The 26,572-nt window shown below is 35.7% G+C and overlaps 1 protein-coding gene across 1 annotated transcript in view; it reads left to right on the forward strand.

The window, feature by feature from the left end:
* Trpa1 (transient receptor potential cation channel subfamily A member 1) overlaps positions 1-26,202 on the forward strand; it is a 48,448-nt gene extending 22,246 nt beyond the window's left edge. The window contains exons 13-27 of the mRNA XM_027946631.2: positions 1,077-1,191; positions 2,079-2,245; positions 3,592-3,685; positions 6,627-6,686; positions 7,179-7,277; positions 10,310-10,380; positions 10,921-11,083; positions 11,880-11,969; positions 13,463-13,632; positions 15,187-15,316; positions 15,864-16,046; positions 20,093-20,161; positions 23,364-23,474; positions 25,191-25,288; positions 25,986-26,202. Of these exons, the coding sequence (XP_027802432.2) occupies positions 1,077-1,191; positions 2,079-2,245; positions 3,592-3,685; positions 6,627-6,686; positions 7,179-7,277; positions 10,310-10,380; positions 10,921-11,083; positions 11,880-11,969; positions 13,463-13,632; positions 15,187-15,316; positions 15,864-16,046; positions 20,093-20,161; positions 23,364-23,474; positions 25,191-25,288; positions 25,986-26,202 (1,837 nt within the window). The remainder of the gene's footprint in view (positions 1-1,076; positions 1,192-2,078; positions 2,246-3,591; positions 3,686-6,626; positions 6,687-7,178; positions 7,278-10,309; positions 10,381-10,920; positions 11,084-11,879; positions 11,970-13,462; positions 13,633-15,186; positions 15,317-15,863; positions 16,047-20,092; positions 20,162-23,363; positions 23,475-25,190; positions 25,289-25,985) is intronic.
* Positions 26,203-26,572: the final 370 nt, after the last annotated feature.

Raw genomic sequence — 26,572 nt, forward strand, 5'->3', positions numbered from 1 at the left:
TGGGCATAAAAATTGAGAATAGCAAACATTAAGAGTGAACTGAATGAACCTCATTATACTTAAAGGAAATATAACACAAGAAACGAAACCAAGTCAAAATATGTAAGTATCATAAGATATGTGCCATGACATCTTTGTAAAAAGAAAACCTGGAAACATTTATAGAGGTTTGGTGAGCTATCTTCTACTTTCACCAAAGTTGTAGGTAGCAAGCAGCTCATTAGCCCAATGTTTCAAAGCACATCTCTTCATCAGAAGACGGATGCCAGCAAATTAGTGTCATCATTCTAAACTGAATGCTTTGCTCAGTTTCTTCCTATTTTCAAGGGACACTGAGTGGCAGGTATGGAAAAGGGACCCAAGTGAACCCAAGCCAAGATTTGTTTCTTAATTATATCATAACCGACATAGCAAGGTGACTCTTGCACCTTAAGATAGCTGCTTGTTAGCACTACAATTAAATTATGTCACTTTTCCCCCTATGTCTAATGTGGAAATGTACTACTAATATGACAAGCATTCATCATATTTACATCTTGAGTTTCTGTGAAAAAGGACAAACATTTTCAAAGGGATTGAGTGAGCATCTTTGATAGCACAGAGAATACAGAACTAAATGCTTAGAAGCATAAGTGAAACTAAGCTAAGTATGTTAGGTCATGTGCAATAGCTATGGACTATGAATACTAATACCACCATCATGGAGTATTTTTTTTTTTTGGATTGGTGTTCAAGGAAACAATATCGAAAATACTGTGTATGAGCACATTATAGTTTTGAAAAAATATGTGTGATACAGAAATGCTAATGGTTTCCTCCACAAGTGTTTGGTGATATGTTTGTATCATTTATATTTTATTCCACTAACTAAAATATCATGTGAATCACATTACAGATAGAATGTTTAAGACCACTGGGCTTCAAATTTATCTGATATGTGATATGCTAAATATTGAGTCACTAGATCTCAATTATGCTTTTGTCATCAGATCCACTGATGATGAACCCAGTGGCATCCTTCCCACATGTCACTGATACAAAGCATTTGTACATGTCTTTTCTTGATTCTCCAACAGTGACCACAATGGCTGGACGGCTTTGCATCATGCTTCCATGGGTGGGTACACTCAGACCATGAAGGTCATTCTCGATACCAATTTGAAGTGTACAGACCGGCTAGATGAAGAAGGGGTATGTCTTGTTTTCTTCTTGCCAGCTTAAAATCTTGATATAGAACAACACTCTGAAATTGCAGGAAAGCCATATTCTTAGCCATGCTCCATCTCTAGCCTTTTAATGAGTTTTTAACAAATAAGCTCTTGGAGTGAGGAGTGAGGACAAGGGGAACAGAAATAGAAGGGCACTAAAGGGTGGGTGCATGTTAAGGCCACTCATCCAATTCACAGAGACCTATCCAGGGCCACTGTGGTCTAATGATAAATTTTTCACCACTCTCTAGTCAACCTGGAGAAAAGAAGAGATCAGGAGTGGGTGTATTATTTTGAAGTATAATAATCTGACTTACTGTCCTTTATTGTGCTATTCTGTTCTCTCTCCTTTTGTGAAGAGTAAACATTGAAATATGCATTTGTTCAAGAACTGATGGAGATAGAAGATCCCTCTTATTTCAAAAAAAAATCTTTAAATAGCAAGAATAAGAATTGTCAACCTTGTAAGAATCTCTGATTTTTTTTTTAATTTGACAAGCTTGTGATAACACCCGATCTGGAAACCACAGCTCTACTAGATGTTAAATCTGCCAGGATTATTTTCTTCTATGTTCCTATAACATCCTTACCAGGAAAGCTTCTCCTTTGTCCTTGTGGAGTCATCCCACCACAAAAGCAGTACATACCCCCAAACCCTTGAAATTCACACCATGCCCTGATTGAATGACAAACATTATTTGGAAGTTTGATTCTGATCACCAGTTTTAAATTTGTGTATTTTGGTATTAAGTCGTAAGCTTTGTTGATCAATTTTCTTTAAGCAATTCAACAATGAAATGAGGCAATAAAATGGCCCAAGGACGATTAGCTTCTGTCACCTCATTTTCTGTATTCTGTTTCCTCTAAAAGAACACTGCTCTGCACTTTGCTGCCCGCCAGGGGCACGCCAAGGCGGTGGCACTGCTTCTGAGCTACGATGCAGAAATCATCCTTAACAAGCAGCAGGCCTCCTTTCTGCACATCGCACTTCACAATAAGAGGAAGGAGGTGGTGCTCACGACCATCAGGAGCAAAAGGTACAGTGGCTTCTTGTCCACCATTACGCAGCATCCTGTGGTGTCAGGGATAATTCACAGACTTAGAAGAAACACAAAAGAAAAATGGCTCTCAGACTTTAGTTGACATATTAAAATGTCAGTTGTTTGCAAATTTTCAATGGACCTTTTGGGTGACAACAGGCACATTGCTTTATCCTCTGGTTTTCCATTTTCATTTCTATAAACTTTAACTCTGTGAACATAATTCCTCCTTGGTAGTCCTGCTATGAGACTGGAGGGATCCAAGGATATCAAGGATGGGGCACCATGGTCATTGTCAGGTGACTCTGCCTTTCCCTATCTGAACTTGCCTGACAACACTCTTGCCAACTAAACTCCAAAACTGGATGTCAGGTGCCATCTGGTGATTTTTTCCTTAACACATGATCTTTTGTGGTTATAAGTTTTTTAAGCATACTCTAAGGAGTTTAATGATGACCTTAGAGGGTAGTTTTTCCACTTCTCAAAATAACTTTTCTCTGTCAACAAGACATGTATCAGGCTCCATGTCACCGAGTAGTAGACAAAGAAGTGAGCAAATTCATATTCAAGGCAGATGTAGCCTATGTTTTGAGCATGGGATGTCTTAAAAACCCATTTCCTTTGAAACATCAGCCAATAAAAGTGTAGAAACAGAAGTTTTATGTTGATAATACAGATATTCCAAATGGACTTTACCTATAGGGAAAAGAGAAAATTTGAGTTGTTTTTAGGATCAGATTCTCATCGCTTTATAGGATCTTGGAGATCAATGGGTTTTCTTTGCTTCATGTTATAGATTTGGTTTCTCCTTGATATCATAAGCTCTTTCTTACCCCATCCAAGAAGAAAAAGGGGTAAACTCTGTAAGGTTCTGACAGAGCCTATGCTTCTTAATATATCTAACATATTTGTAGTTTAATTCAGTATATTAGGGGTGTGTGTGTGTGTGTGTGTGTGTGTGTGTGTGTGTGAATTAACTATTAAGTGTGGACCACATACCAAATTGCTGATATGTATTTGAATGTGAATATCTCTAGCCAACATGATCAGGTCTGAAAATACCATTTCATGACTTCAGGAGAAAGAGAAGATAAAGACCTGCTTTCTTTAGAAGACATTTAAAGAAAATACAATAATTATACAGCCATTCTGGAATTTGCCCACATTCCTAATTTCTATTAATAAAGATCCTCCTAATGGATTGATCTTGGTTTACACATTGGCTCCAATAGGCAAGCAGTGTGTATCAATAATAAACTTAAAGCTAGATTTAACCTAAAGATCTAATCTTGAGTTTTAATTGTGCAGAGAAAGAGGATAAAGACCTGTGTTTGTTTCTACAGGTGGGATGAATGTCTTCAGGTTTTTACTCATCATTCTCCAAGCAATAGATGTCCAACCATGGAAATGGTAGAATACCTCCCTGAATGCATGAAAGTAAGCCCCCCAAAACAACAACCTTATGGGTATACACATGCCATGTGATATGGTTTTATTGTAATTACAACCTAATTTAGTCAGCTTTTTCACTGCTGTGATTACAGGATCTGACCAGAACAATTTTAGAGAAGGAAAAATTTATTTGAGGGCTCACAGTTTCAGAGGTGTTAGGCCATAGAAGGCTGGCTCCATTTCTTGGGGCTCGAGATGAGGCTGAACATCATGGTGGAGTGTGGGCAGAGGGAAGCAGCTCACATCATGGTGGTCATAAAGGAGAGAGAGAGAGAGAGAGAGAGACACCACTCGCCAGATACAAATATACACCCAATGCCCACCAATTCCCACTTCCTCCAAGCACACCCCACCACCTCAGTTATCACTCAGTTAATCACTATCAGGAGATTAAATCATTGTTTGAGTTAAAACTCTTTCAACCCAATCATTTCTCCTCTGAACCTGCTTGCATTTTCTCACACGTGAGCTTTTGGGGGACACTTCACACCCAAACCATAACATTTTCCATCTTTAAATAAAAGTTTCTGATTTTCCATAAGCTCTAAGGGAAGTAAGCCACCAGCATTTAATAAAGACCTATGTGCATTAAGGAATCCTATTAGTTATTAGGTGTAATGTGGGAAAATAGAGTAAACATATTTTTTTTCTTCAAATAATCTAAGTTTGGAGCAGAGACTATAAAGTGGTATGTGTTGGACAAATAAAAGCTCTAGATACGTTTTATTTTTCATGCAGGTTATTATTGTTTCAAATTTGCATTAATTGCTAACATTCACAACAAAGATGCTTTTCTTAAGGATTTGGTTATCTGGCTTCCCATAAAAATATGAACATCTGATTTTTATAAGGAAAAATATATTTGAGTACTGGTAGAGGCAGTAAGATATAGTACACAGCAGGGAGAGGGCCAGAGTTAGGGTCTGGAAGCCCTGGGACTTAACCCTAGTTCTGTGCTGCTTTAGGCAAGTCACTACACCCTCTTGAACTTCGTTTTTATTTTCTTTAATAAAATTGTGGTGCTGACACTGATCATTCAAAGGGATGGCAAGAAAACAAAAAGTAGATACAATATATAAAGTGTTAAGGATCATTGTTGATAATAGTATGCTTACTATTGTTTTTTGATGTTTGCATGAATGTTACTCGTACTACTACAAACACTTACTGTTTTTTATTTTTCAATAAGCTTTTACTGTGTCCACATTTTTTTTGATGTATAATGTAAGTTAGAGCCAGTCCAGTACACCAATGGCCTGCAGATTAACTTTTTATATACATAAATTTCATTAAAGGGTGCATCAATATTTAGGGTTAAAAACTATCTCAGACTTTCATACTCAGTACTTACAGTTGTTAGTATCTGTTCTATCGAATAATCAGAGATACAGACAGATTTATATATTTTGCTTCCTGTGGCATTATTTATAACAGTAAAAATATACGTTATACATATTGACTTATGGAAAACAGAAAACATTGATGCCAAAATAATTATAGGAATTGTTTTTTATGGTATAATGATCTTTTCCCTTCTTTTTCTATGTATTTCCTAGTTAGTTTTTTATAGTGACTTGTATTATTTTTGTATTATGAATATTTTCAATAAAATTGAGAAACTTGATATTTTTGGACTGACCTCAAATCACACATTTGAATCACATATACATTTCTGAAAAGTAGCTCTTACAAATCTCTACCCACACCCCATTCATCCTATATTTTGCCTATTATTTTGCTAATTATTACAAAGTTTTCGAACTGTAGCAGCTAGACCTGCCTCTCTCATTCTGCCTTTATGACACTACTGCCAACTAGTTTTGTTTTTATTTTTCCAAATGCCTGTTCTCACTCACTACTGCTTTCTAATCACCAATGAGCCTTCCTTGGAATTTTCTAAGGCCCTCTGGCACCTGAGACCCTGTTTCTTCTCTCAGGGCACAGTCTCTCTACTCTCAAGTCACCAAAGTGGGGTTGACCAGTTGCCTTAGAGGTTCAGAATAAATATGGGGCCATCTGAGCTCTAATATCCAGTCCTAGTTCCAAGAGGATAGACTGGCCAAACAATAATATTTTTTCAGAATCATGACTTTGGGCCACCAGATTTAGGATGATTCAAATCTTTTATATAGACAGAGGTCCCCAAAATATCTATCTCCACAGACTCTAAGATTACCTCTAATGACCCCATGAGTGTTCTTTCCCATAGTGTAACATCTGGAATGTATTCAACTATTTCTCATTTCAACCTCTATCCCCCACTATCCTGTCCACTGCCTTCTGGGTTAGATCACATGGCAGACACAGACATTGACATTTGTAAAATTTTATTGTTTATATAATCTATAATAATACATTATAAATACATTTATAATAGTAAAATTGTACAATTTTACTATTATATTTATACTATTATACTTTCTCGGTGTTGCTCAGTAACTGAAATACAAAAGCAAATGCAGTATTCCAGACTATAGAAATATGGAAGATGTGACCTATACCATAAGAAGATCTCAGTGCTGAGGTGAAAGATCTCAATTAAGGACAATAATTGTCCCTGTAAAATAATGAGCAAAGGAATCCTTAATAATCTATATATTCTCTAGAAGCCTATAAAGATACAAAATCTTAGACAAAACTAATGAAGTAGCTCTTACCCAAATTTTAGTAAATGCAATTTAATTCTCAAGCTATTTTTTATGAATCATCTGATATTTCTAAATCATGCAGATGTAGTTGTGACATTTTGTATTTTAAATCTTGTTCTTGAATGATATGGATTATGACTTATCCTTGAGGTGAAAGAAGCACAGAAAAGGAAGGGAGAATATCTTTGTGTGCTGTTTAAGAAACAGATAAAATGCTTATATAAAATTTTTATATGTTGCCCACTGCCCCAATATTTTGGCTGTTTTTTCTCTTGAAGGTTCTTTTAGATTTCTGTATGATACCTTCCACAGAAGATAAGTCTTGCCGAGACTACCATGTAAGTTTATTTCATCTTGATAATTTAAATTTATTTTATTAAAATTCTTGGGAGAATATGAAAAACACAGTGCTATTATAGTTCTATATTCAATTGTGAATAGTATGTATTAGCTTCGTTTGTCATATGATTGTATTTTCTGCTTGAAAGAATTTTCCCCTTATACTTTTCCCCAAATATTTTAATGGTTTTTAATAGCACCATTAATGTTGTTTCTTACGTGGTTTTGTGTGAAGAATGAAGGTTTAAAAGATTTAAATGATTTTTTTTAGAATTCTTCTTTTTCCATGGCTATGAGTTGTAAAGCAATCAAGTAATAGTTTTCCATAGTATTTTTATAATAATTTAATTTTCTTTTCTCTACTTGAAACAACTCACTCTTCTTTGCATTAATTTTCAGCAGAATTGTAGATATATTTGATTTGTAAAGAACTACTTTTGGGGTCTATGCTAGAGTAACTGTAATTTTTCTAAAAAATTTACCTTCTACAGATTGAGTACAATTTCAGATATCTTCAGTGTCCATTGGAATTAACCAAACACGCAACACCAATACAGGGTGTTATATATGAGCCTCTTTCAGTCCTCAACGTAAGTCTGTTATTTTCATTATCAAGTTAGTTTCTCTGTTTACATTTCAATGTCTGTGTCTGCCATGTGATCTAACCCTTAATTTTTTAAATAAAGAAAACAGACATTTCTACCATTGCTGAAATTTCATTGACTTAAAAGTTCCACACTTCAGTGAGAATGATCATTTAAGACTTGACAACACACTTAGTATTTGCTCCCCACCACTGTCCACTTAAATATTCAAGAATTTCCTCCAGTTTAAACTAGAGGAAAATGCAGAATGTGACATTTTATAGCCATAGTTCCCAAGATCAGCCAGTAGCTGGGCTCTAAGATAAACTGTGACCTTTCAGAGGCTCAGATTCTTCCAGAGAATCCAGTCTGGATCACTCTGCACATACAACATGGTCCAGGACTTCCCAAGGCTTGCTCTAAACAAGTTCTTATTCCAGAATTTAACCAGCGAATCAATTATGGCCATGCATATGACCCATTATTGTCTTAATCAAGAGTCAGACTGGATACAGAGAAAACAGGCAACAATAGAGTAATGTGAGCCCCTGGTTGAAAGGACAGTGGGACCAGCCCAGGCAACAACTATATACAAATATTGGCAACAACTTAAAATTATGTGCATGCAAAACAAAAAAACAATATATTTGAGGATTTATTTTCAAACATGGGTGTACATACATGCTGTCTGATATGGTAGCTAATCACATGTGGTTACTTAAATGGAAATTAGTTTGAATTAATTTTTTTTCAATTTGATTACCTACAGTTCAGATATAAAATGTTGCCATCACCACAAAAGTTTTATTGGTCAACACGGGTCTGAATCAATGAAGAATTTTCATTCACTTTAAATAAATTCATTGTCCTACATGAAACCCTTTGGTATAGATCATAATATGAAATCTAGAAGAATCACTAAGCACTTGGAATGTGAAAGCTGCACATGAATGGGGACTTTATGTAATGCACTCTATGCCCTCAGTGCTGGTGATAGCAAAGGGATTTTAGCTCTGCTAGGGTATTTTATGTTTTGAAGTTGATATTATAGATCAGAATCAATAACCAAGTAATTCAGTAGTACTCCACTATTGTGATACTTAGAAAACATTTTGTGAATATTTCTGCTATTCTTCTATGAGAAAAAAATTTCTTCATTGTCTCTTCCACCAGAATGAGATGGGAAAAGTAAAATTTATTTAGGATCTAACTATTTAATAATGGGCATGGTATAATTTATATGAAATAGACTCATTTGAATAAATATACTCCCTACTCATTGAGTGTCTCATCAGCACATGATTGTAGTGCCTTATAACTAACTATAACTTCATGGTTATAAGTGAGCTGATGGGGGTTCTTCAAGAGGAGCAGCTAGTCTGGTATGGGAAATTATTGTGCTCAGAAAACTGAAAGTCTAGATGTAGTAATTGGGAGGCACATAAAATTGGGTACTGAGATTAAGGCAGATAAGCTGGTGGGAGGCTGTTTCATTAATGTTACATGCAGAGTGGGACCCCTTAAAACACTCCTCTATCATAGCTATAAATATGTTGATATTTCAAGTCTTTATTTAATTTGGGTGATATTTAAGCCTACAATGTGCTTATTTTCTTACAGTGGTAGATTTATCCCATTTGTCATTGATTTAAAACATTTTCAACACTTAGGAAGCATTTTTTAAATAAGATTGTTTTAACTAAAACACACAGAAAACAAATACAATGTTTTTAATATTTAAAAACACTATGTATATAATTTTATAATATTAAAAATATATAGTGTTTTTAAATATTAGGAATAGTTTAACTAGGCAAACTACTCTTACAAGTATTTTTTTCATGTTTTCATTTTAACTTGGAAAAATGTGTTTATATAGTCACCTTACTCATTCTTTACTGTCTGACTTTGCATAAGGTCAACCCAACTAGAGATTCTGAAGACCTCATGAGCCTTTTCTAGGAATTCATTTTATCTAGGCTTGAATATATAATCTTCTATGATGAGGTTTGCTTGTTTCTACTAAAGACTTCCCTCTGATATGTGTCTGACTGCAGCCTCTCTGTTGCTGCAGCAAGCCATGATGTCAAAGCACTGCCTCGTGTTTATTTTTGATACTGCAGGTTCTTTGGTGCTAGTCCAAGCCCCAGTGATCTGCTTTGCAGTCAGGTCCCCCTCCTGTTGCCTATTCCTGTTGATGCTTAGATTCAGATTAAGTAAAAATAATTACCTGGGGAAGCCCCCCAAAACCAGAATATTGGATGTACATTTCACCTCCTTTCTCTCTCCCTGGGGAGAAGCCAGGAGTTGAAACTTTACTCCACCTGGTACTGCACTGTGCCAGAAGAAGGGACTATACTAAGCAAATGCCACCAATTCTCCTCCTATAATTGATGTGGTTCTTCTTGGCTTAATGCCCATCTGAAGTACAGGAACCCTTAACTGGGTTCTGGATTCTCTAAGGCAGTGGTCCATGAATTGTTAAGTCAGTGTCTCCATGGAGGAAGGATAGTTTGAGTCTTCCTATTCTGCCTTCTTGATGACACCATTTTGTCTGTGTATTTCTTGAATAATGAAAAAAATAACTTTTAAAAACATAGTCATAGTTTCTAATGATGCTTATGAAAACTTATGATTTACAGATTATTTTTAACTACTATTTATGTGTATTCTACTATCTATACTCCTTCTGAATAAAGGGCTAAATTTCTTTAAGGATAGAATGAAGGTGTATCCCTTGCTAATTTATCTTTAAAGTCAATTCTTTTTATAACCGTGTATAAGACTATAAAGCTCATGGAATCTCAGTCAGAAATCAAAAGAGACAAATTGAATCTAATAATTATACCTGTATAAATAATTCTTTCTCATTTGTATTTAAACATTTTTTACTTATTTTTTGACTTTTTAAATTTTCTAGTATAAGCAAATGTTAATTTTATAATATTAAAATAAAGTTATAAAACTAGAAAAAAGCTCAAGCTTATGTTTAGTTGTTTAATATGATTGAATTTTTATGCTGCTTCCTTATTTCTTAGGTCATGGTACAACATAACCGCATAGAGCTTCTCAATCACCCTGTGTGTAAAGAATATTTACTCATGAAATGGTAGGTATTGAGTAGTATTTCTTTTTTAAATGAAGTACCTATTAAATCTATTAAAAGCTGTAAGCAATTATTTTAAATAATATTTTAATATTTTATAATTTGGAAGAGAAATTATTATCAATGGCAAATTTTAGCATTAAAATGCTGGCATTTTACATCTTTGACACTAAAATAAATATTTGAGGGGTGAGAGGGAATTTTTGCCTAAGACTTGAAGAAGTGTGCTGAATCCTGCAGTTAGTTGACAATGAAGTGGGAGGTGTGTTCTACAAGAAAGCATTCAACTGCCAGTCAGATCATATGGGCTGAAGTCTCTGCTCTTCCATTAATTGGAGAAACTTTAAGTGAATTACAATTTGCTTAGAAGTTGATATTCCTTCTTTGATTGATAAAGTAAATTAGAAGATGTTTTTGGTTTTCAAATTCAATGAATTTACCAAATATATTTCTGAGAGATATTATAAATACTTTTCCTACAGGTATCCTGAGTAAATATCTTTGTTTAAAATGACTCAATTATTTTTGCTTATTTATTTATAGGTGTGCTTATGGATTTAGAGCCCACATGATGAACCTCGGATCTTACTGTCTTGGACTCATACCTATGACCTTTCTTGTTGTAAATGTAAAGCCAGGAATGGCTTTCAACTCAACTGGAATCATCAATGAAACTAGTGATCATTTGGAAATATTAGACTCTACGGTATTTTCTAACTTCAACTCTTTCAAATAAAGGATAAAAAATGTATTTTTCCTTAGTGATACCACCGTTATAATAAATCTGAAATATCAGGATTTTGATATGTTAAATAACCTATAGACTTTGCATATGGTACAAATTTCTTCAAAAATCCTTTGTGGAGTTAGAAGGAATATGATAGGTCAGTAAATGAATTCATAACTAATTTAAAAAGAATTGAGATGTATGATCTATCTTAAATACCAAAATGTAATACTTTAACATATGTCTATATAATAGCAGATTTGTGGTTGCCAGGGACTACAGAGAGAAGGAATTGGGCAGAGATGCTTAATGGGCATAAGATTTCCATTTGGGACTGAAAAAGTATAGAACTACATAGTGGTGATGGTGATATAAGATTATGAGTTTGCTTCATGCCACCAAATTGTACATTTTAAAACATAAATGTATATATCAAACGTAAGGCTTTTAAATTAGCAAATTTATGTTATGTGCATTTTACCACAATTTAAAAAATGTAGAGGTCTGCAGATTTGTATCCTTTAGAATTCATTTGGCAATTTTTGAACATCTCTTAATAAGAACAATATGAAATGAGTATGTATCATCTTAGCTAAATGAGATGAGTATTTGTATTACAGTGGTTTTCGGTTTAATTCAAATGTGGGCAGTACCTACAAACGAAAAAAAAGGAAAACAAAATAAATACTTAGTAGTGGGACATTATGAAGCCACTAACATGTTGTTTTATTTTGTATCCTTTATAACTATTCGTCTTATATGTTTTTCATTTCAGAACTCATATGCTATACAAGTTTGTATGATTTTAGTTTTTTTATCAAGTATATTTGGATATTGCAAAGAAGTGGTTCAGATTTTCCAACAGGTAAATAACATGTTTCATATCTCTAAAGTTGCAAAATTTTTAATATACATAAACTACTTGATAAACAATTATTTGAACTAGTGTAATATCATAATAAAATCACATAGCTTGGCTAATGTAGACCTTTAAAATAAGCATAAACTTTTCAGAAGTACATGATTTCAGGTAAGGTCACTATAGCTTTAATGTATTTGAGAAAGAGATATTACATTTTTACTGATCTAGATGAATCTGACTGGCTACAAATGACCATTATGAATAACTTTCATATGTTTTCTCTTATATCATTTTTAATGTTTTGTTAAAATAATAGTTAGGTTTGAATTTGATCATTTTAAATATAATTTTTACAAAGAATTTATCTGGCTGAAGACTCAAATGATTCTCTGTTTGAATTCTTTCCCTAATAGAAATTCTTTTCTTTATTGGATAAAATTTCAAGTTATAATAAAATTTGGAACATTTTTATGACATATTATTTTACTTTGTACTTTATATTTTCAAATGGTAACCAAGTTCAGATCAGACCCAAGTATCATGCAAATGATCTGCAGGTCCTTGCTTTGATAAATGTCTTGGATCCTTTATTTCTGTATAGAGGTGTAATATTTTATTATTTGTCTTTTTTGTGGATCATTTTTTGAATATTATTTTCTAATTCATATAGCTCTGATACAGCACCTCTGTTTCTATGAAAATTTTCTTTCTTGCATTGTGTCCCTACATGCACAGATGTTTGCATTAATGAGTGCTCATAATAATGATGCTTTGCATTTATTTACTGTTATATATTACAAAGACTTTCATTTATATATTTTAAGTAAATTCTCAAAATTTTGAGAGACTATCTTGTTCTACTTTACCTTAAGTGATTTAAAGTATATAACTTAATCTCTCATCATTTTTTTCATTTTCTTAAAATGAAAATTACAGATTATAGTTTAAATTGAACTGTTAAGTTTATATGTTCTGACAGATTTGGTCACCACATTTTCTTACTGATATTAAAATGGTCTATCCTACATGAAATTTAATGCCCCAAATATGAAATCTTTTAACAATACCATTATGATTTGTTCTCATTTCCTGGTGAAATCTCTGAAGGTCTCAAACATGTTTAGAGGCAGACAGTTTATATGTATCCAGAGAGGGCCATGTGTTCCTATATGGACACAGAGATCTCAGAAATTACTTAAACCAACTTGACCCCTAGAGGTTACCTTATGATGGAATGGGCTCTGCAGGGTAAGCCCGCAAACTTGTAGGATTTTCTTAGGCATCAGATCTCATAGCACCAGGTCAATTGATGACTCTGGGCTATCTCCAGCATTTTTGCATACACACTTCAGGGGCCCAGGGACTCTGAAGCAGCTCAGATGGCAGAAGGTGACTCCTTGGTCATATGTAGACATATGCATGTGTATATATGTATGTATGTATCCATAGATACCGGGTCTCTATATGTGATAATTGTGCATTATTGTCAATCCCAGAAAAGGAATTACTTTTTGGATTATAACAATGCCTTGGAATGGCTAATCTACACAACTAGCATCATTTTCGTGCTGCCCTTATTTGTTAATGTGCCGGCGAATGTGCAGTGGCAATGTGGAGCAGTTGCGATATACTTCTATTGGATGAACTTCTTATTGTATCTTCAAAGGTAAAGCCAGTTTGAATTATTTCTATGTCCTTTAAACATTTTTAATATCAAATGCAAAACTGTTTGTAGACGAGGGTCTTTCAACCTCAGCACTATTGAACTTTTGGCTCAGTTAATTCTCTTTCAGTGTGTATGTGTTTAGGAACTTGTCTTGTGTATTATAAAATGTTTGGTAACATTTCTGGATTCTACCCACTAGGTACTGATAGCACCTACCCCCATCTCTATTGTGACAGCCCAGATCTATCCAGACATTACCAAATGCCCCCTTAGTGCCAAATCTTCCTGGTCAAGAACCACTGAGCTAGGGAAATCTAGATTAAACGTAGGGAGTAAATGAGTGTACAAGTTCTGGCATTTCTTTCTTTACTGGATATTATTTGACAAGCATTTACTTTGGGGTAAAATGTTCAAAATGAAATGATAAGCAGTATGGGAAATAAATGTGGTATTAAAAATAAAAGAAAAAATAAATCCAACTTCTCACACTTATTGTTGTTTAATTCAATGTTATTTCACATTGCTTTTACAATGAATAAATGTTATGTCATTAATTTTCTATATAAAAGAAGTTTAAGCATTTTAATGAGCAACTTGCTGAAGATCTCTGCTAGTAAGTCAAGACTTAAGTATTTAACCAGTCTTCTGACTCCAGGGTTCATGCATTTTCCACTGTCCCATCCACATTACTGTCAGGAGCACAATGATCTTGCACCTTGGTGAGACCCAGTGGCCCAGGAGTCGGAAGGGTTCAAGTCAGGCTGCACAACTGTCACTCCTTTTGTTCTGTCGTATTCAGTGACCTTAGCAAGTTTTTCAACATCTCTGGGAACTTAACTGAAGTCCTTTTCAAATTTTTAAAAATCTGTCTTATTTGAGTTATGTATAATACGTGTGTATATTTGTGAGCTACAATGTGATGTTTTGATTTTTGTATGTATTGGGTAGTGACAGTTTTGACATCCTGTGATTCTCACTTTTGGTAAGTAATCTTTGGCAAAGGAGGAGAACAAGCTATTAACCAGATGACACTCATTATCTGTCCAATATTCTACCATGCAGGGTGCTGGAATGGGAAAACAAAAGGGGTCAATCCAAGAAAAGTAATTACTTTTTGGATTTGAATGCAAATCATGTATGGTGTGCCCTGTAACAGGGGCCTTCAAGAACACAGGCTCATTTAATCAGTCTCTGCTTGGTGCATCACATGATTTATCTCTTTAATTCCTTTAGCAAGCATTTACCATGATTCTCTTTGATATTGGGGAGCTTCGGGGTTTTCTCTCCTACCTTGGTTGAAGTAACATCTAGTGCTCAAGTGGAAAAATGATAGAAGGTAAACATTAACAAAAGGTGGGAGGAGAGTCATTTGATGAACAGCCTGAAGGTTAGGCTCATTATTCATAAATTTTTATGTCTTTTTTTTCCCAAAATGGACTCAATGGTCTCATCTATGAAACTTAGACCTAATTTAATACATGATAAATATTGTCACACAGTGAAATACACTCTGACCACAAAAGTGAGAAAATATAAATTTTTTAATTTTTCTAGATTTGAAAATTGTGGAATTTTCATTGTTATGTTGGAAGTAATTTTGAAAACTTTGCTGAGGTCTACAGTCGTATTTGTCTTCTTGCTTTTGGCATTTGGACTCAGCTTTTATGTCCTTCTGAATATACAGGTGAGACAGTTGCATCGGTAATTGACTTCATCACTGTGAATATTAAAAATAGAATTATACTTAAACCTCAATTGCCTAGAAAATAAACAATAGTTACCTTTTTCATCTTGATATATCTTTTTAATGATATTTACTGCAGAAAAAGTGGAAAAGGAGATGTTTTCTATTACCAAAAGTTGGCTTAAAATGTACATTGATTTACCATATGTGTGTAAAAGATCTTTTTGATAATTTTGCTGCAGTTTATTAATATTTCTTATGAATGTATTTTAGTAGCTACTTGCCTATGACTTTTATTTTATTTTTAAATTCATTCTGATTTGTTATATATGACAACAGAATGCATTTCGATTCATATTACACATACAGAGCACAATTTTTCATATCTCTGATTGTACCCAATGTAGAGTTACACCATTCATGTCTTCCTTGCCTATGACTTTTTAAAAGTATTCTGATTATATTTTTTTGTCATTTTACTCTCCAGGAAATACATGTACATTATACACATTTTGCATTTCATTTTGACTTTTCTGTCTTCTCTCAGGATGCCTTCAGCTCTCCATTACTTTCCATAATCCAGACCTTCAGCATGATGCTAGGAGATATCAATTACCGAGATGCCTTCCTAGAACCATTTTTGAGGAATGAATTGGCATATCCATTTCTGTCCTTTGCTCAACTTATTGTCTTCACAATGTTTGTCCCAATTGTCCTTATGAATTTACTTGTAAGTAGCTTCTCTGTATTTTCTCTGTGTTGACCAAAATAATTATTCTTGGCTTCTTGGAAGTCCCTCTGATGGAGGGAGATAGATGTATTAATTTCATGTTGCTATAACAAATGTCTGAAACAACTAATTTACAAAGAAAATAGCTTTGTTTAGCTCACAGTTCTGGAAGTTGAAAGGCATGATGTTGGCACTGGCCCAGTTCTGGTGTGGGCAGCAGTTGGTGACACATAATGGTGGGAACACACATAGGAACAAAACAATAACATCTCAAACTAGAGCAGAGACAGAGAAATAGTATGGGGGGGAACTCATAGTCCCTTTCAAGGGCATGACCTCAATGACTTAAGGACCTCTGCACAAGGCCCCACCTCTTAAAAGTTCACAGCATCTTTGAATACCATCACCCTGGGGACCAGGCCTTTACATATGGACATCTAGGGGTCCATACCAAAGCAATGGAAAGAGGGATACTACAAAATCTTTATTTAGTATTTACATGGTGCCTGGGGTATACCAGGGACATCAGGAGGCTCAGGGAGTGCATGCATTCATTTGACAAATAATTGCCAAGAATCTACTATATGCCAAATACTGTTGCTGGTTCTTGGAAAAAGTAGTGAATAAAACAGATCAATACCTGATTCTTATATGATTAGAAATCAGTCATAAAGTAGGTATTAATGAATAAATATGTAGGATAATGTAATGGAGGTAATACATGAAGGTAAAGAAATAGAAAGTTGAGTAAGATAATAAAGATGATGGTGTGAGTTTCTTGGAGCTGGAGAGGGTCTCAGAGAATAGGCAAAGACCTTTGTAGAGTGTATTGTCTTTACCCTTGAATTTCTCAGACCAGAGATTCAAGTGGGGAAGAGGCTGTCCTGCAGAGGCTGTTAGCTGCATTCAGATGCCACCTTAACCAAGTCAATGTCTAGATACCTTCAGTAGACAGGGGAGTGCTCTTCACGTGGAATTTTCTAGAGAATTTTCTCAAATCATGAGCATCTTGGCTGATGGATTTTAGTCCTATGAAAATTCTAATTGGCATGATGGGAATTGTTAACCCTTATCAATTTGCACATATATTGTTTCAGTCAGTTTTTCTCTCTCTCTCTTTTTTTTTTTTTTTTGGTTGTTGCTGTGACTAAAGGATCTGACCAGAACAATTTTAGAGGAGGAAAAGTTTATTTGAGGGTTCATGGTTTCAGAGGTCTTAGTCCATAGAAGGCTAGTTCCATTCCTCAGGGCTTGAGGTGAGGTTGAACATCAAGGTGGGTCAGGGTGGCCGAGAGAAGCAACTCACATCACGGTGATAAGGAAACAGAGAAAGAGACTCCATTCTCCAGATACAAATATATACACCAAAGCTACACCCTAATTTCCACTTCCTCCAGCCACACCCTACCACTTTAGTTATGGCTCAATTAATCCCTATCAAGGTATGTATTCACTGATTAGGTTAAGACTCTTACAACCCAATCATTTCCTTCTGAATCATCTTGCATTGTCTCACTCATGAGTTTGGGGGGACCCCTCACATTTAAACCATAACATATGTGTATGCATTCTACTTGCTTCTTCTGCATCTGATTCGGTAACACAGACTGTGTTAGGCATTGTTTCTGGAAAGAAATAAATAATGCAGACTCCTTAGTGTTTTGATTCACTTATCTGCTACAAAAACTTATCTGATTTTTTTTTATCCTTGAAAAATAAAGGATAGTGCTAGGAATCATAGAGGATGATATAAGCCCACATTCTTCTCTTATAATGGCTTATGTTTGGGAAGATGACTATTCACAAGATAATTTGGGTTACCAGTAGTACAACTTCTCACCACCATGAAGATGCATGCACCCAGCTCCCACTGAGCATCTCTACCTGCATGTCCCAAGGGAAAATCAAACCCCACAGAGTCAAGACTAAAGCCATCTTTCCTTCCAAATTTGTTACTGTCTTGCAGTAACATCTCCTAATGGTCTTAGAACATGGGAGGATTTTCTTGACCACCCCCAGCACTTTCTCTCATTCCTTTCCATAATTATTTGCCTTCTATGTCTACTCTGCTTGGCTTTCACCCTCGACATTCTTTAAGTTGCTGCTACTGTGGCTCCTCTGTCTAACCCTTCCTACATATTTTCACTACAGAGATGGCTAATGGAAATCTGGACCTTCCAATGTCTCTCTTATTTTTGTTCTATGACTCTTTAAAAGCTTCAATATAGCATGCTCACAAGCATCCCTGTGATCTTGATCTGATCTTACCCAAAGTCTACCCTTCCTAGGAGTGTGCCAGCTTCCTTCATGCCTCCTGGACTCTCATAAGCTCTTCCTTTTGCCTGGAAAACTGTCCCTCCATGAGTTAACTCAAAGCTTTCAAAACTCAGCTTAACTGTCATCTCTTCTGGGTAGAATTCCCTTACCAATGTTCTCACCGCCCCCTCATTACTTTAATCTGAATCGGGCACTGCCTCTTCAAGTTATCATGGTTTTGAGGACACAAATTAGAGATAATAAAATCTTCTTTCTTGGGGTTTATGAAGATTGCATTAGCTAACACAAAACACTTAAAATGGTGCTTGGCACATGATAAGCATCCAACGAATAATAACTATTAATAGTTGATAATTGACCTGTTTTGTATCTCACATTTCAGAGCCCAGGCAAGCATCTGAAATGTGTGAAGAAGAAAATATGAGATGATCAGTTTTGATCTAGGCTGCTATAACTTGGACAGAACCCCCATCTAAAGACTTGCTCATTTAAAAGAAAAATCCTGACAAATAAAACCTATTTGCTGAGCATGTATTGCTCTCAATGCCAGGTTGCAATTTCTAGAATATATTCTCACACTGTTCATTCGTTCAGCAAATATTTTGTTTTATATATATATATATATATATATATATATATATATATATATATATATATATTTTTTTTTTTTTTTTTTTACAAAACACTGGGCATGTAGCAATGACCAGACAGACAGAGTTCTTCTCTTGTGGAGATCTTGGGCTTTGAACTCTCTGAGAGCAGTCACTGGCTTTTCCTCTCTGATGCAGCACCCAGGATGCCAGCTTAGTATAGATAGGGACTAAGCACCTAAAAAGCAAATAAAAGAATGAGTCAATTTAATTAGATTGAGTAGATCTAAGCCAACAGCTTCCCCTCACCTGATTCTGTCTAGTCATGGATTTCTAGAGGGTTTTCTCACCAGAGTTTCACCTACCACTGAAGTGTACCTTCTTCTACCAAACATGTGAGATATAAATCCTTATTCTCTAATATTAATGTTTTAACTTTCCCATGTTGGCAAGTCACTTTTATATGCCTTAGTTAAACTAAATACCTGGAGTTGCCAACCATGTTGCATGGCTACCCCCAGTTGCATTTGATATCATATCATCCCTGTTCTCTCCAAAAAGAACATATTTTTATCTTAAAATGGATTGCAGATTAATCTGTAATGTCTTAAGCTTTTATGATAACAGTTAAGATCATTGTACTGAAGACAGTACTTGGCACATGATAAACATTCAATGAATACTGAATACTCTTGCAAAGGTATATGGGGTTTGCAGTTTTGTGTAAGGTATATTAGCAAAGCATTACACAGCCATTGCTAGTAGATCACATGCCCACTCCTCCACTTTGGCCAGTCTGAATGGTTACACCCCCTGCAAAAGTTACATGTTGACGCCTCATCAACAAGGTGATAGTCCTAGAAGGGGCCTTTGGGAGGTGATTAGTGCATAATGGCAGAGTCCTTATGAAAAGGATTTGTGCCTGTTTAAATAGGATGTGAGAAGCTTGTTGGACTCTTATGCCCTCTACTACATGAGAACATATAGAAGCCATTCTAGGAGGAATCACTGAATCAGCTAGTGCCTTCATTCAGGAGACTTTTCAGCCCCCAGAACTGTTAACAGTACATTTATGTTATTTCTAATGTACTCAGTCAGAGATTTGGAGGTAGAAGCCTGAATGGACTAAAACAGTGCATTTTTAGATGGGTCATAATTAAATTTTATGTCGTACTTCAGATCGGTTTGGCAGTCGGGGACATTGCTGAGGTACAGAAACATGCATCATTGAAGAGGATCGCTATGCAGGTAAGTATTATATTTAAAGCTTACTGAAATGATCAGTGTCATAATTATTTGCATATAAGAATAGCAGATTTTCTGAGAACACATATTTATATCCCTATTTATTATGAATATTTTCTCAATACTGAGGAGTTATATCCTGTGTCTGCTTGCGTGCTCACTGGCATACCTGCTGTAGTCAGAGCTATCGAGAATGATGAAAAATGTTCCAGAACAATCTAAGCAGAGAAATGGAGACACGACCTGAGCCTCTTTATGACAACACGTGGCCATACAGATAGCTAGTAGCTAGACCAAGAACATCACTGGTCTGTGGTGTTGTGGATTGCCACAGACCAGCTGTTCAAAAGAGCTCCTGATATTTTGGCATGGAATCATTGGGTGCCCACAGCAGGTTTTATATGTAAGTTTTGATTGTATCCATGAGGCTTTTGTTCTGGTGTGATATCCCTGTCATTTTTCTAGATGATTTGATGTAAATTTTGCTATAGTCAAAGGTTTTTGTATAGGTCCTTTGCTACTGAGTCTTATGAGGTAGTTTCCTATCACACAACACAGTTATTTCTATGCTCTTTATTGTTTTATCTTTAAATTTCAATTTGGAGTGAGATTATTTGATGCTTCAAGAACATCAGAATATCAGTAGTATGTAGGCATTTAAAATTTAGTCCAGTTTAGAGAAAGAAAAACCCATGCTAAAATGTAACTTTATTTGAAAAACAATGTTTCAGCACATGGTATGTATACTGTATAGTACAACTTAGCATGAGAACCCAGAGGGAATAAAGGGATATGATCTATGACTTATATTAGGCTGTGCCTACTTATCATAGCAACTACACATTCAGAGAATGAAAGATCAAAACTCAACTGAGAACTATCCTTAAACTTTACACTGTATGACTTAGCTGTGTATTGTATAGAGAGTGTGGGACATCTAGAGACCAAAAATATATGAATTTAAAGATTACCACGTACAGAAAATAAATGCAAAAACAATTAAGGGAAACTGCATAGAGAAGATGGGATGAGTGAGCATTGAATGATGGTAAGCTTTAAAAAGGCAGTGAGTGCTGGGCCCAGTAATCCCAGCAGCTCAGGAGGCTGAGGCAGGAGGATTGCAAGTTCAAAGCCAGCCTCAGCAAAAGTGAGGCTGTTAAGCAACTCAGTGAGATCCTGTGTCTAAATAAAATACAAAATAGGACTGGGGATATGGCTCTGTGGTCGAGTGCCTCTGAGTGCCCCTAAAAAAAAAAAAAAAGGCAGTGAGACTCTTCCAGAAAGAAGGGAGTAAGTGGGAACAAAAACCCAAGGCATAACTAGGGGAAGCAGGTGAGGTACTGTTACGAGGTCTTCTTGCCTGAAGTATGGTTCATGAGGTTGTTGTAGCTGAAAAGGGCTTTGTTCACAAACAGCAAAGAAAAACCTTCACTTTGAAATAAAAGGCAGAAAATGACAAAGTACTTTGAGTTATCTTGTTAATGAGTAGAGTTATTATCAGTCTTCACAAAATAAAAAATGTTATTTGAGATGATCTGCTGTTATCTAGGCTTACTGGGGAAAGACTGAAAAAAAGGAAGAGCTAATGGTGTGTTAGGACTCGATGAAAGATGGGGTGCAGGGCTCCAGGTAGGTGGATAGGAGAGGGGATAGATAAACCCCAGCATGACTCTTAACTGCCCTAATAGTGCTTTAAAACACCAGTGGAAATAAATTTTAAAAAATAATATAGACAACAGCTCTAGATAAAATGTTCTAGGAAAGCCCACTGAAGTACAGGGTCAGGAGGGCTGAGCCAAAAAGTGTGATCCTACATTGTGTTTATTCTGGTCCCTGAAGGCAAACAGCACAAAGCTTAGGACCTTTTTTGTTCCTTGTTTTGGATCAACAACAGCATTGACTAGAAAGCTAGGGGATGGCTCTTCTCTTCTTTCCCTTGAGTTATTTTAAAGCAATTCTTTACAACCATTGTGAAACCTCTGCTTGCAACCCCTCCAGGACCATACTTGAGAGAGTCAGTTTGGTAATTCCTATAAAGTTAATAAACAGGGGTTTTGCACACCATATCCTCTCTGTTGGCAAACTCAAAACTTGAATAAATTGACTTTGAGTAAATAAATAATAACATGTAACCTCTAAAAAATAAATATGGCAAGGGGAAAGGAATATTACCCTAAAGACCCAAGGGGACAATAAGAACTCAGAAAAAGTATTATAGAAAAATCAAAGAAAATATCTCACTGGTATTGTTAGCACAGTACAAGAAAACATAATTTTTCTTGAAGCTGAAGTTAACATGTAGGAAGTTGCGAGGGGAGGGGTAAGCACCATAAAAATAGCAGGGAAGTCAGACAGAGTCTTATAGGGGTCAGTGGGGACTACTATTCTAAGCAGTATGATCAGGGAAGTTCCTACCATCTCACCATTTATGACTATCAATCACCTAAACATCCAGGTATTGAAAAACATATGGTCATAGATGAGAAAGCAAATCTCACTATGTGGAAGTTATGATAAACATTTTTAAGCAACTGACACAAAAAGTGTGAAAGATGAATTTGGACAACACAAAAGGAAAATTTAAAATAAAAAAAAAATAAATTCTAAATGAAGCTTAAAACAGAAGCATTGAGTGAGATAAAATATTATACCTTCCATTTATATACCAAATAGAAATTTCTTCAGTACACCATTTAGCACCTGATAGCATAGCATAAAAATTCTCTGAATACTCTTAGAAATACAAGTTCTATTTTTTTTTTTTACTCTTTTACGTTGTGTTCCCCTGGTTAAGCACCCTGTACTCTCCCTTCTACATTCATACCATCCTCTCCCCAGCTGTGACATTTGGTGGTATTGTAATGCTCCAAGAGCACAGACTGTCTGTTTCTTCTTTATACCTCCAATGCTGATCAGAGTCCCTGAAAACTAAACACCTGCTGACCTAAATTGGATTATTCCCTTAACAGCTTGTCCCTACCCCAAAACATTGTTTCCCTTGTCCTGTGGGTGGATGATGGAGGGGAAGAGGTGGAGGAAGGTGACTGAGTAAGGGCTGAGGAATCCTAGCCAGCCCAGCTCCTGTGCATACATTAGGACACAGGAATCAGTCTTTATTTTTCTGTACTCATGATTACATCTATGTAATATAAGATTTCCAGATATTAATTAATGAGTCTATCAATAAATCCAAAATACACTTTAGGTGGAACTTCACACCAGCTTAGAGAAAAAGCTACCACTCTGGTTCTTACGCAAAGTAGATCAGAAGTCCACCATCGTGTATCCCAACAGGCCCAGAAGTGGGAGGATATTGGTAAGTACACTGAACCAATAGCAGCATAAGCAACATGATGCTTCATTCTTGTGATATCCATTGGTGCCTTGTTATAGCCTCTGATTCTGCTCTGCTTGTGGGAAAGAAGCAGTTGTAGGGATGATGATGATGATGATGATGATGATGATGATGATGATTAAAATATATGATTAACACAATGTGAAAATGACAGTCAGTGGGCAAGGAGACTTGTTTTTTTTTTCCAGGTAGCTCATCCACAGCATCAGAATTAAATATGCCCATGTCCTGGGAGAACAGACAGGTGACAGACCAGTCATAGCCTTTTAGTTTCTTATTTTTCATATTATAGGTATAACTTATTTCTTTTTCCTAGTCACTTGCCACTTGGAAGATTTCTGTGTACATTATGTGCATATATATGTGTGTGTATGTCTATACATAGAGCACACAATAAAGAACACACATAAACACACACACACACACACACACACATACACACGGAGAATGTCCACTGTATAAAATACACAAAGTGATCAAAGACCAAGCAAGACCATTGCCTTCTCAAGGACAAGGGAACATATCAACAGCCAGATGTTCTGGTTGCTAATCCTGACCATGCTGGGCTCTCCCATCTCTCTGACTGTTCTTCCCGAGTTCTTTGCAGTTCTTTTTTCCTGTGGAGTCCTAAAATGGTCAAGTTTGATCTACAAATTATCTAGGCTTTATTCTCACTTCACATAACTCCCATCCTATTTCACACAAGTGAATTGCAATTGCTGGCTGCACACTAAATATCTTCATTTCTCCAGCTGAGAGCTGCCTTTGAGCTCCAGACCCCTATATCCAGCTGCCTACTTGACATTTCCACTACCTGTCTTGAAGCTACTTCAAACTTGGCATTACAAAACCAACCTTCACTCTTCCATGTCTCACCCCCTCTTCACATCCCCTATAGAAACATAGCGAGAAAGTTCTGTCCTCCTCTAAGGTCTTCATTGCAATTCATGTCAACACTATTCATTTACTTATGTCATCCTTGACATCTTCTCTCCTTCCTCCTCTCTCTTACATTTGGTACATTTAATTTTCTGAGAGACCTATGCAAGTAGCCATGTTCTCCTGCCTGGACTCCTAACATGATCTTGTTCTTGGCCTTTTACATCTGCCCTTGACCTTCTCCAGTTTAATGGACACTAAGCTGAGTGTACAACTCATTGGTAGGGCACATGCCTGCTGCACCAGGCCTGAGTTTAATCCCCCCCCCCCCCAATAAAAAAAGAACACTAAATCAAAACAAAATTCATGAAAAATCATGTTTCGGAGACTTTTCTATGTGAAATTTGTTCATTAGTTCAATCATATCAGATAATGGTGTGGAGCAGTTTTAAAGAATCAGTGAATCTTGTGTGAAATACCAGCACCCATAAAGGGCATTTTTCATGAGAATTTATAGAATGATCCAGTTTAGCTCTTTCCTAAACAATTACCCATCCATTTTATGCTGTCTGTATTATTTGTACATGTTTTTACTTTTCTTTTATATATGACTTCATCTTATAACTTTGTACAGGGCTGTTTCTCACAGTAGACTGTGAGCTTTCTGTGGGCCGTAGCTGTGGCTTATGAACAGATGTTCTTAGTGAACCTGGCTCAGTGGCTGAATATTGGTACATTCTCAGGAAATAGTTCCTGAAGTGAATTCAACCTGAGTAACTATTTTATTTTATCCCACAGCGTTTATTTCATTACCTTTTTGGTAGCCACGAAATAAGACAAGAAATATCAAATACTGATACATGTTTAGAAATAGAAATGTTGAAACAGAAATACCGGTATGTATCTTTTTCCTTCTATCTATATTTGAGAATTTAAAACTCTTAAATAATATAGTATATATTTATATTGTGTATTGGTCTTTATTTCCTATATGAAGCCATGTTTTTTTGACTGATACAGCTAGGGTATTGAGGATCGTGAGACTTTTTTTAAGACTCAAAAACTCATTTGGCTGCTGATCTCTCGTTTGCCATTTTCTAAGGATAAGTGAGTAAAAGTTAAAATGGTGATTTCCTGATTCTCAGGGGCAATATTATAAACTGCATTTGTCATGAGCTGTCTGAATACATTAAGCAAAGCTCTGAAAACCTTTGAGGATCTGTGGAGTAGCTGTGTCGTTGACAGCAGTTAAGCACAGGGCTTTAACATTAGTTTACCTTTTTAAACCTCTAATTAACTATTTACTAGCTCTGTGATCCTGGAAAAATTGCTTAACCTTTCTGTGCAATTAGTTGCTTGTCTGTAAGCTAGGAACAACAGTGACAACAACTAGCCATGGACTAGTGTTACACTTTGGGAAATTCACTTATACTTCAATGCAATGTATTCTTTGGGAGGGCCGTGACTATCAGAAAGCTATAATCTGTACCCAGTGAATTGAGAACATTACTGGAATGTTCTACAATGCCTCCTATACCCGGAAGGGCTCAAAGAAAAGCTGACAATAAACTCATAAAACGTGTGTTCTTTTAGGCTGAAGGACCTCACTTCTCTCTTGGAGAAGCAGCATGAGCTCATCAAACTCATCATTCAGAAGATGGAGATCATCTCTGAGACAGAAGATGAGGATAACCACTGTTCTTTTCAAGACAAGTTCAAAAAAGAGCGGTTGGAACTCATGAGTAGCCGATGGAATTCAGTGTTGAGAGCAGTCAAGACAAAAACACAGTACCTGGAGCCCAGACCCTGAGTGGGGCTTCTTATGAGGATACATGACTCACTGCATCTAAGTTCACCTAGAAAGAATGAGGAAGGAGCAGAAATCTGATTGATGCCACTCCATGGGAAACAGTGGTTCCTGCATTCTTTGTCAAAGTCAATTATTTCTCTCTATTCATATTTTCTGCCAATCACTAGGTATTGAGAATATCTTTGCAGATATGTTCAAGTTGACCTTTAATGAAGGTAATATCATCATTTGAATGAATAGAAAACTTATTTGCTAGAACACACATTTAAGGATAAAGGAGTAATAAATATATTAACTATTAAGCTAGAATGCAAATAGCAATACTGGATTCCTGCTTGATAATTATATAACATGAGATGACTTAGATAAT

This window comes from Marmota flaviventris, chromosome 15 (genome assembly GCF_047511675.1).
Source record: "Marmota flaviventris isolate mMarFla1 chromosome 15, mMarFla1.hap1, whole genome shotgun sequence".
In the NCBI taxonomy this organism is placed as follows: Eukaryota; Metazoa; Chordata; class Mammalia; order Rodentia; family Sciuridae; genus Marmota; species Marmota flaviventris.